This window comes from Chelmon rostratus, chromosome 1 (assembly GCF_017976325.1).
Source record: "Chelmon rostratus isolate fCheRos1 chromosome 1, fCheRos1.pri, whole genome shotgun sequence".
In the NCBI taxonomy this organism is placed as follows: Eukaryota; Metazoa; Chordata; class Actinopteri; order Chaetodontiformes; family Chaetodontidae; genus Chelmon; species Chelmon rostratus.
In genome coordinates this window covers 6,510,827-6,523,159 of record NC_055658.1, presented here as the reverse complement: position 1 = coordinate 6,523,159, position 12,333 = coordinate 6,510,827, and the positions used below count along the sequence as shown (strand labels likewise).

General features: G+C 42.7%; 1 protein-coding gene across 1 annotated transcript in view; it reads right to left on the bottom strand.

Moving 5' to 3' along the window:
* Positions 1-600: 600 nt before the first annotated feature.
* The window catches only part of itfg1 (integrin alpha FG-GAP repeat containing 1), a 155,686-nt gene continuing 143,953 nt past the window's right edge, over positions 601-12,333 (bottom strand). The window contains exons 16-18 of the mRNA XM_041941921.1: positions 11,175-11,257; positions 10,268-10,385; positions 601-1,828 (exon numbers count right to left, since the gene is read on the bottom strand). Of these exons, the coding sequence (XP_041797855.1) occupies positions 1,769-1,828; positions 10,268-10,385; positions 11,175-11,257 (261 nt within the window). The 3' untranslated portion in view covers positions 601-1,768. The remainder of the gene's footprint in view (positions 1,829-10,267; positions 10,386-11,174; positions 11,258-12,333) is intronic.

Genomic DNA, 12,333 nt, shown 5'->3' with positions numbered 1-12,333 from the left:
TGTGCCTCATCGCTGGTTCCATGCTTTTATTTTTAAGGCTAAATCCGTCGGTTCCGGTTCTGTTATGGCTCTCTATACAGCTTAACACAGCCTGTAGCATGCACCACCTACTCCCTGCTTTAAGTTCCCCCCTCTCTGTCTTCCTACCAGCAAACACACCCACACAGCTATTGACTATCAATACTGTATGCTAGCCCCCCAATGCTTTGCATCAGTTGAGATCTGCTTAAAGGCTTTACTCTCTCCATGCATTATTTAGCAGGGTGGCTCCTGAAGTGGGGTGTTGGGCCCAGAGGGGAGCTGAAAGGGGCCTCCAGGGGCCATATGGAAAATTAAAGGCAGTTTAATTTCGCTGCTTCACGCAATACAGATTTAGCTAATGAGAGCATATAAAGATGATTATTTTTGAGTGCAAATTTCTCTCTAGCTTCCCAGCAACAAAATAAACAAAAGATGTTCTTAGGAGTTTCAGAGGAATACTTATAAGTGGTAAATTATGGGTTTGGGACCTAATGTGCATCTATTTATTTCACAAGCAGCTTTAAGGAAGGTGCAACATGAAAAAGACATGAAGTCTACGAATACACAAATTGAGCAGCCTGAAGTTTATTTAAGCAGGAGAAACCTTTATTCTCAACCCCAGTGAGTAAACACATTTAGTAGCTAGAACATTCATTTGCAAATCAAATCCACAAAACAAAATAATTTACATACACCTGCAGTTAATCATTAGTTAAAAAAGTGCAAACCGCTTGGGAAGGCATGAGCTCAGTCTTGTAAAATAAATATCCGAACACACCACAGCGCTGGGCCTGACTAACTTTAAAAAGAAAGGAAATTAAAACTACATCTTGGAAGAAGCTGGAGTACGCTGTGCTTCATTCAGCAGGACAAACAGTTTTTCGACTACCTGCGGAGCCTTGATGCAGTAGCATTAGAAATTTGCAGGACACAACACAGAAACTCTTTTTTTGGCACTGCCATGATGCACTGTGAAACGATCAACTGAGAAAAAGATGAATTTGCACTCAGCAGACCTGAAGGCCATTCATCATTTCGGTGAGATTGGTAGCAGAAAAAAAGCTCCACGAATTATTATGGTGCATGTGTCCGTTTTTGTTCACTTCGCACCAGTTGCTGCTGCAGTTGCAAGGCTGAGATTGATATCACAGAACACAATCGAGTTTAATTTCACAGGTGATAAAATCTGAAGGATTCCTTTGCAATCTCAGTCAAATGCAAACGACAGAGGTCAGTTAACTGGACAAAGACAAGACAGTAACATAGACATGGATTTCGAGTAACATCACACATGTTAACACAGGGTACCAAAGATGCTCCCCTTCCAGTGAATAAACAAGCAGCTTCCAATATTAGAGTAATTTGTTGGGCGTTTCAACAGAATTCTGTGCCATTTTGTCAAAATAATCTAATCACACCACTGATGATCATTCAGCCAGTCCAAAGAAATCCCTGCTTTAAACTTGCGAGTGATCTCCATTAGGATTTCTCTCTGCGTCTCCATGGCCTTGTTGCAGCTCCTGTACTTCTAACACTGGAATGAATTAATGAAATGGAACATAAATATTTCACGTCTGACTGGAGGACTGAAGGATATCAAAAAGAAACATTTTGGGGCAAATGAGGATCCATTTATTGGCCCTTGAAATGAGTCTGAGTGAAAATGTGTGTGTGAAGGAGGAAGTAGTCTGAGGGGTGGCAGAGGAGGACAGCAGAGGATGTTCTCCCTCGATGCAGTGGTCTTCCATCACATGGCATCAAAATGGAAACGGTGGGCTTCCTGCCTCTTCTCTCGGTCGTCTGCTTTCTGAGAAACACACAAAAACATACACAGTCAAGGTTTTTTGGTCTAACGTCACAATAAATAACATAATCATTCAGCATGTCCTGCAGTGATGGATACATAGGACGTGTCATTCAGGAGTAGTAGTAGACTACGTGTGTTTGTAATCTCTGATCACAAAGGCTACGAGGAATAATAATTATACACACATGTCGACGATGGACAAATGAACTGTAATGCCCTCTCATTCAACAACCTGTATGCATCTGAAAAATCCCACACTGCAGTTTCTGATTGGTAGAACAGTGTCCTCTTTTCATTTTCCATGACGATAGGTCTCTGCCTGTCTAAAGTCAGCTAACGTTACCAGTTCTTTGAAGGAAAATGAAACAAGTTATGTAAAATCATCCCTAATCCCACCAAAAAAAAAACCCCAAGAAGCAGCAAACAAATAGCTGGAACAAACAATGAAAACATGCAGGTCAGCATGCTGAAGGTAAACTAGCATACAGGAACATTATGAAGGGCTGCGGATGAAACGTTAGCCTTACTCTCAGTTGGCTATCATTCGTTTTGCAGTTAGTAGGATTGAGCACAGGATTAATGCTTCCTCATCACTTGTGGAACAGTTTTGCATTAATTTAGCCGACATTTAAGCTGCACATTAATTCCAGGCAGTAATCAGTATTTTAGTGAACACAGCTTCTCACGCTGCTCTGTAGAAAACTAAAGTAATGAGCAGTGAACAGGAAGGACAGCTCTGTTTAGAGAGACAGATTCTGGGAAAAACAAGCGCATCTAATATGGTTTCTGAGGAGAGTGATTCTGAATACATGCACCTGTTCTTACTCAAGAGCAGAGCAGCATGGGCACTGTGTGTGTGTGTGTGTGTGTGTGTGTGTGTGTGTGTGTGTGTGCGTGCTATTAACCATGCCACTATAAACAAGTAAAAAGGGCTTTTTCTGCTAACCTCATGATACAATAGACCACCACCCGTAACCATGGAAATTATACAGATGGTGACAGCTGTATGCTGAATGCTTAAAAGACAAAAACTAAAAGTACGCAACAAAAACGAGACTGAAAAGACTTTTTATTCACTAGGATTAATAGTAATCAAATGACTAAACTGTGACTAAAGCTAATACACATTTTAAGCAGAAGGCTAGGTGCCAGATTAACACTGGTGTGTACATCTGTGTGTATGATCAGACTGAATTATCCCTAAACCTGAGAAAACATCCAAGATGTAGATAAACAAGCTGCAACGTGCCATTCAGTGATCCCTTTAGGCTGCATCAGCGGTTTCTCCCATCAGTCAGGAGCAAGTGTTAAAGCCAGTTGTGCTGGGCCAGGCCCATTGGCACATTTTCACTGATTAAACACAGCCACATAGCTTCATTAAATGGACCCGCTGGTAGATTAGAGGGGTATATTAAGTCCCTTCTGCTTGTGTAACAACAACAAATACAAATTAACTGGTTAAAAAATGAAAAAAAAAACATCCTTTGGGGAAAAAATGAGCGAAGAATAAAATATAGGGAACTTTGCATTTAATTATCACATTTCACATCAAACAGAAGAGAACAGGCGTAGCAAGTGTTCAATTACACTTCTGGCTGGGAAGTTAACCTTTTAATATTCAATTAGAGAGCCACAGGTAGAATTATCTATCATCTTGGCAAATTGCTTGCCTTACACAGTGCATTCTCAGGAGAAAATGCAAAAGCCATGGGAAACATTGGAAAATAATAAAGCAGCTAAAAACAAACAAACACATACACACTGTCACTCACACACACCTTCTGTCTTTATGTAAACGCGACAAGGCCTTGCAAGGATAAGGGTTTACAAAGGGACAACACATGTGCATTAATGGCCAACAGTCTATTATAATCATCTGGGCATCGAGACACTTAGGCAGGCGTGATGGCTGGAGGCGTCGGCGTAAGAGCCAAGATGAGAACAAGCTAACAGACGTGCAAAATGCCATCAACACACAAGTAGCTGTCCAGGATTAAATACGATAAATGCACTGTTGTCCGGCTGTCCGTTCCACTCTCATTAATGCAACATCTCCGGAACGCGTTGTGGGAACTTTTTCAAGATTTGGCACAAGTGTTCACTTGGACTCGAGGAGGAACTGATTAGAATTTGATGGTCAAAGGTCACAGTGACCACACAAAACATAGTTTAGGCTATAACTTGAGAATTCATTGACCAATTATGACAAAATTTCACACAACTGTCTCATAGGATTAAATGATGAAGTGATGACATTTTATATCCATAAGGTCAAAGGTCAACTTCACTGTGACATCACAATGGTCTACAAAAACACTTTTGTGGTCGGATTTCTAACACAAATCCAGTGCGAGTGATGGATGACAAAAGCCACAGTCCTTGTTCTGTGTAAAAATGCATCCCAAAATTCCCCTTAAGATAGTGTGAGTTAGTCAAACCAGGTGGATATCAGAGTTACAATCGTTTCAGTACAAAAATCTTGTTCCCTCAGACAATGTTTCCTTGCTGAGTTGCAGTGAAAAGACAGTAATGTACAGAGGGGATTTTGAACTAAACACACTGTAACTTTGGTAGATCCTTACTTGATTTTATTAACTTGGACTGCTGAACCTCATGTTGGCTTGTCTTATGAGTATGAGTATGAGTATTTTGTCTTCCATCCTTCATATTGTCTATAGTGCATGAAGGTGGAACACTTTTGATGAAGTCACCAGTCACAGGAGAGAAGTTTTTGTACTCGTAGAGGGAGAGAGAAGAGGATTCACATATGCATATGCATGCTTAATTCTCTCTGAAGTCGCTGCAGCCACAAGCTTTCTTGAGTGGGGAACAGTATAAGAAAGGATCATCACTGCCAAATTTGCATCCAAGGGTCAAAATAACACCATGATCCAGTATTACACCAACAAACATGACTGAAACTCAAGAGAAGGAGACGTTCTACCAAGGAGAGACATCCAGATAGTCATGGGACGTGGACAACAAGGTGGGGGAGGGACAACGAGAACTGGAGAGTATTATGGGGACAGAAAGGCTTGGGCAAACGACTCAGGATGGAACTCTATTTGTGGACTTTGTGCTACCAGTGAACTGGTCATTGGAGGGAGCTTATTCCCAAACACAGAGCCACATGGATCTCTCCTAATTCAACCACAGAGAAGCAGATATGGAGCAAGCTGTTCCTTGGCATGAGGATAAAAGGGGGAACAGACATTGACCCTGACCACCATCTACTGATGGGGGAGTTGAAACTAAAGCTAGCTGCTAAGACAAGGGTACGCAGTAGGGCACAGAGATGATTCAACATCACAAAGCTACGGGATCCACAGGTCAAGCAGGATGAGGACTCACACTGAAAAAGAGATTTCTTGCATAAGCAGGAGATGCTGAATTAAGAAGCTGCAAGAAGGTCTTCATATGTAGAAACAATAGAGGCAATAGAGGAAACAAATTCCATAGAGGAAAGAAGAGACCTCAAGCACACGTACAACAAGGAGCCCAACACTGCAAAGAAAGAACAACTGACGCAAGAATACCGACAAAAAAGCAGGATGGTAAAGCAGAAGACAAGAACGGATAAGAAGTCATGCTAATCAGCTAGCATGTGAGGCAGAAGACGCAATTAGATGGTGGAACATGAAAGAACTTTACAAGATCATGAGACAACTGGCGGGAAGAACAAGACCACCAGCAAACTCCTCGCCAAGGAATCCCAACAGCTGGACTGCTGGAGGAAGCACTTCAAAGACCTCATGAACAAACCTCACCCAGAAGTAAGCAAGAGATCAGCCTGGAATCAACTCAAATCCTAAAGGGCAACAGTGGGAGGATCTCAAGGGATGAGATCACGAGAGCCTTTAAAAGGCTGAAGGTGGGCAAAGCACCATAGCTGACACCACTCTAGAAGGAGGAAAGCTCAGAGAATGCAACAGCTGGAGAGGCATAATGGTACTGTCCATCCCCAACAAAGTCTTCTCTAGAGACCATACTGCCATACTCAGAAACATAATGGAACAGTGTACAGGAAGGCAAGCCAGCTTCACGTTAATTTTGTTGACACTGGACCAGCACTGTGGAGAACAACATGTACCAAGATTTCAGTGGCCATCTCATCTGCAGGGGTGACAACAGGAGTATGGCAAGGTTGTGTCCTCTCTCCTTTGATTTTCCTGCTTGCCACTGACAGGATCATGCAGAGAACAACTGAAAATCAACGCACAGGAATCCAGTGGACCTCATTCACCCAACTCAAGGAATTACACAAGTGACCTCGCAGTAGCCTCCGAAAACTACACACACGCATGCGGCAGAAGACAGATGGTAGACAGACTGCGCGATAGCAGCGAGTGGCTTGGACTGGAGATAAATACGGGACAAACTAAGACCAGTCAAGCCTTACACTGGAATCATTATTGGAGGGTGGGGAGGGATCATTTTACGGCCAGCACGGACAGGAGGAACATACGTATGGGCATGTGAAAATAGTTTGAAGCGTGAACCTTTCCTTCATTGTTGTAGCTGGGCCAGATGGAGCTACTTTCACCGACTGTCGATAGTTAGTGATTCACTTTTAAGCCTTCAGGGTATTAGTGGTTAATACTCAAAAGATAAAATTTCAAAAGGACAAAATTTCACAATCACTTTTAATTCCCTCAGTTTATAATAGCTCAGAAAAGAACGAACACCATTTTAAATGGTACTGCATTATAATAAGATTTGATGGCACCCAGGATTACAGGAGTGAAGCATGTCATGCTACTTTTCATCGTTTGACAAGCTGAGCAAAAAAGAAAAAAAACATCCCATATCATCTGGACTGGTGACAGTGAAGTCAATAATGCTGTGTGAGATCACTGATGAACTGAGGTTGGGGACAAAAAAATAAGCATGAATTTTTTTTGAAGTTTTCAAGTATTTGAAGGAGCCATCTCTTTTGTCGTTCCCTCAGCACTTCTAAATGTTGCCTTAGAGCAGCTCATGTTTCTGTACAGCAGAAAGGACTGGACCCAATCTCAGCACATTAAAGAGACCTTTTGAGAAAACTGGTCCCCTTTAAAGGATATCCAAACCTTCACTGATGTTGACTAATTTGCTGCACCCAATAGACAGGCAGCAACACAGTCACTGCATTTTTTATCCCGTCATTTCTGATTTGTAATAAAGCCTTCATCTATCTTCCAGGATACCGGTGCCTCATCATATTGATTGATGTTGTGTTTTTCTTTTCTTTTTTGGGGCAACATATTTTTTAAAGAGCAGATGGATTGATGTGATGTTCTTTCCTTTGGATAACCAATCTGCTGGGCTGGGCTGAGCTGCTGTTAAAGCCTGGTCTAATTGACTATCCAGGGGATACTGCCAAATTGTCATCCTGGGGCCTGAATCATCATTAAGCGGCAGAGCATTGATTTGTGTCCATCTAAAGGTTTTAATGACACAGTGTGTGTATCTGAAACCAGGTGGAAAGCTACAGCGAGGTAGTCTTACTGGCCTTTAAAGGCAACTAATTAAGTCTGGTCTACATTTCGTGCATGAAGATGATGCACCTTTGGTAAATGCATTGATCACATTCTGCTTCATTACACTATCTCTAAAATACCGTTCTTTTCCTGTCCCAGGTATATTCAGATGCAAATATTTAATATCCACGACCCCAGGTAATATTGCACTGCACAGAAGTTCACGGGAGTTGTGTAAAAGCCCTGTTAGCTTGTTAGGCAGGACAGCACGTCTTTGCCCCTGTGCTTCTGCCCTCTACCTGACTTTGTTATTAGAAGAGCAAATACCAGAGGCAGCACCGCAAACACACAGAAATGCCAAATGTCAATCAGCTTGCTCGCCCTGACCTTACTGGATGCCCCGCTGTAGAAGAGGTGGGAGAAGATGGGATATGAGGGAGGATGTTTAACGACCGGTATGTAGGATTCACCCTCAATCTTAATTCCCTGGATGGTGCAGGAGGTTACACCACATTAGCCCGTCAGTCCAGACGTGTGTCTTTCAATTATTAAGGCCGGCTGACTATCCCGAGTTCAATGAAATTTGTTGTCAGTCTGAAGACAGTGCTGCAGCGTGGTGACAGTGGAGGTGTGTTCGTCCATCCCAGATGGAGAGCAACCAGCTGCAGCACAGTTTCAGACAAACACTGTTTGACTGGCTTAATTACAAATGGCAAAGTTTTGATCCATGGTTAGAAGTTGTTATGTGTAGGTCAATAAAGTGCTGGTATACAACAAAAACATGCAAAAGATGCAACATCAGATTCTCCTAAAGAGCACGTCACCAAACACAGGAGCTCTATTAGGAGGACTGGAATGAAGAGGATGTAACTAATCCATCAACTAATTCTTCATTGTTTTTTACAAGCATAACAGTGATTAAGCTCTGCTCAGCTCAGCTCTAGAGGAATGGACGAGGATTTCTCAATTAAGTTCTTAAAACTCTGTTTTACAGGAAGTTCTTACGTTTTCCCAAATCCCTTATTTACGTGCTTTTATAATGTATCTCATTGCTGAGTTCTCTTTTCATCTTTACTTTTATATCTTTTAGACACTTTTAATGAGTACATACTAAAGCAAAGTGCTTTCATAGTACGGCACACTTAAACCTCCTCTATACCAGCTCGTGTGCCTCTCCACGCACTCTGATGCACTTCTCTTGTTTATGGACAAATATGATGTGCTCCATATCCATAGGCACACCCTCTGCCTGTCAACCAGCTAATGTGTGTTGATACAAAAGCCATCCATGTGTGAATATATATATATATATTTATTTCAAACACAAGTGCTGAACCTCTTCATTCTACGTTTTGATTACGTTTAGGTGATGGGTACAGGAGTTGCACAGTGGGAGAGGTTTTTTCGGGAGCCCAGGGTTCCTGAAGTTTAAGTCATTTTTCTAATAGACAATAAGAAGTGACCCGCAGTTGGAAATCATCCACGACATGGACGGGCATGAGACTCTCCTGGTGGAATCATCGGAAGAAAAGAACTGTGTTAAAAGATTCTGACTCTTTTCTAAAAAGCCATAAGCCTGTGTAGCTAAAAGCTAAAGAGAGACGTCAGCTATGAAATTCCATGGGGCATTTCGGTGTAAAACATCCGAACACTGACCTTAAAATACTGTTGTGTGCACTACTAACAGGAACAGAAGCTAGAGATTTATTAGAGACCTGATAATTCATTCAGTAATTTGAATCTATTCACTTTTGGTTTCTGAGTCAGTATAATGTGCAGCACTTTTTTTACTCTGAATTATGATTTCTGTTCTATAGCAGCAGTGGCTCGGGGGCTCCTGGGTATTGTATAAAATGAAGTTGAAATAGAAACACTGGCCCTAAGATAAACCTATAGTATCATTAAATCATTAGACGATTCCTGCATGTCTATATTGAGGAGAACACTAAAAGAATAATTTTAACTGGTAGTCAAATAGGCAGAATTACACCTGGAATCAGTGGCCCCTCCCCCTCTTGCATCCGTATTGGGGAGCAGTGAACAAGGGAGAAACTGATACTAACAGCCGCTGCAGTTGTGAAATAGCTGTTGTTCTATTTTGCGTTCTTCTTCTCACTCTCTTGTTTCTTAATCCTCACATGGCTCCACATAACCTTCACCCCTCACACATATCTCCTCCCATCCGTCCACCTGAGCCTGCAAGGTGTACGTAGACACTTGATTCAGGCACCAGCCATGTTTTTCCTTCTTCTTCTTTTTTAATGCACGCTGCCACCCTGCGTGCAGGCACACGCGCTCACAGGCACGCATCGAGCGCACACACGCTCGCACGGCAGATGGCTCGGAGAAGATGCCAGCGACTTGCTGCACCGCTCAGCCCGGCAGACAGCATTACCACAGCGATTGTACGTTAAAAAAAGGGAAACAATCCAAAGAACCACAAAGATGATTGTGAGAATTGTTGTTGTGTGTGTGTGTCCTCGACCATGCTACGTCAGGGTACACTCTGCTGCGACTGTAACGTGTGTGTGTGTGTGTGTGTGTGTGTGTGTGTGTGTGTGTGTGTGACCGAACAACCGAACCAGGAGGAGTTGAAACAAAAAACACGTGAAAAAAAAATGCATAGACTCCCTGGGGGACATATTTACGGCAGTAAGGAACAGCAGATCTGCCACGCTGAGAGGACAGAAGCAGGCAATTACAGCTGAACGTCCTTCCAGGTTGTTGCCCGGAGAGAGAGAGAGAGAGATAGACAGACAGAGAAAGAAAAGAGAGAGAGAAAGTGTGTGTTTGTGTGTCTCAGTGGGAGGCTAGAGGACTACAGGACAGGGACAGTGAGACCCATCTGCTGCTGGTTGTGACCAATCTGCTCCCTCTCTAACACACACACACACACACACACACTATTAGGCAGTAAATCACCAGGAAGAGGCCAACGTTAACTACACCATCGCATGTGTGTGTGTGCGTGTGTCCTGACCTTCTCTTGCCAGTGGAGGATGCCAATAATGACGAGGATGAAGACGCACACTCCGATCAGCGCGATGGCCGTCAGCAACACGCTGTTGCTAGGAGTCAGGTACAACTTAGCGCTCCAGCTAAAGAGAGAGAGAAAGACGGAGTGAAAAGAAATGAAGACCCACCGTATGCTGTTTTATGTCTCGTCATAGATTTATTTGACAGAAAAAACAATGTAATTACCAAATGGTACACATTAGCAGAGACCGTGTTCTAATTAAGTTAAAATAAATAAATGAACATCTCTTTCACTTTCTTGTCGCAGCTGAGCAGAATGAAGCACTGCTCTGCTTCTGGTTTCCAAGAACTTTTATGTATTTCCAGCAATCCAACCACTTTGATATATTAAATTTATCATCTCACAATCTGTTAGCTCGGTCTCTATGTGAGAAGAATACCAAGGCACCTGGCTTTTCTGGTCAGATCTCATTTTGCCCATGGTGTGCATGTAGGTGTCTGTGTCTGTGCTGGCATGTCTGGCAAGCCTGGCGAGTGCACAAGTGTTATGTGGCTATGTGGAGGAGGGTGCCTGCGCGTCTGCGTACAGCCATCTGGAGCACCTCCTGGGGCTCGAGCTACATGTGAACAGCGTCATGATAACATGAGAACGCATGCTGTGAGGTGACAGAGTGTGTGTGTATGTGTGTGTGTGCCGGGATTGTGTCATACTATCTAGTATCAAGATGAGGTAACATCAACTTGAATATGTCGCTCAGCGGCATCAGATGAGGCAATTAAAAGCGTTGAATAGTATCCATGGCAACAAGCATCAACGGGTCTCCCAGCAAATTATACTGCTGCGAACAAGGAAAATGGACAATTATGATGCATTTTACTGTATTACATCATCAGGCATTGTGTTTATGTACCTGCGGGGCTGATTGTGTGGGTAGGGGATAACGATGAGCTGAGAGTTAGGAATGATGGCCGTCCACTCCTGCTTCCTTACGTCCTGCAAAGAGACAGAAAACACATGAACTGGGTATGCAAATACATGTAACGTATGCAATCACATGCAGATTTCCTTGGAGACACAGACACACACACTCAGAATATGTATGTTAAGTCCTCTGGGGCAGAATAATGGGGTCCCATGGTTTTCCTTAGCTGCTGCGGAGTGCCTATTTTAAGCTGTGCATTTAAGAAACAGACAACCTGCAACTTGAAATAAATTACCCTTGACTGTGGGGAGCAGCCCAGATTTCCCAGCCTGTGTGTGTGCGTCTGTGTGCATATGGGTGTGTATATTTGTATGTGTGATTAAGTATTTCTGTGTCTGTGTGCGAGAGAGTTCAGCCACCTGCAGAATAAGTGATCGCGTCAGTTTCTGTTGTGATACATATAGAGCATCTTTTCTCATCCTGCAACTTAACTCATCGCAGCTGCACCGAGGTCTGGTTTGAAAAAGGAATTCATGGCAGAAAGCTGGAACCTATGCTTGAGTGTTAGCACATACAAACTCGAACAAAGGAAGAGGTAGTTATTGTCACAATGATTTCCTTTGTCCATAATAAGAATACTGAGGAACAAGTCATGTCATGTAGTTGCTCATGTGACAAAAATAGGAGCCATTACATAAAATCACGTCTGACGAAACAGGTTATGACAACGTAATATAACACTGTAACATAAGCTCATGCAAGAGGGTTATACATGAGGACTGAAATGGAAAACAGTGAAAACATACTTCATCATATTCTGGCAAACAATGCTTGCTGTGCCACCTCCTGTTGGATTTATTCATTTATTCAATCATTCATGTGCAGCGTACAATCACACACGTTTTCTTGTCTTTCACTTGACCTCACCTGTCTGTTGATAAAATTGATCAACACTGTATAAAATAACACAATGTTGACAGTGAAGCCATGGATTATACTGGAGAAACAGTTTGAGAAGTTTCTACGGACATCTAGCTATGTTCCACGCTGTCACTTTAAAGGCCCTACACACCCACTGTTGACCCACACAGGTGTTTTCACTTATGCCATCTGATTAGACAACGTGGGCGTGCACAGCCTGCACTTG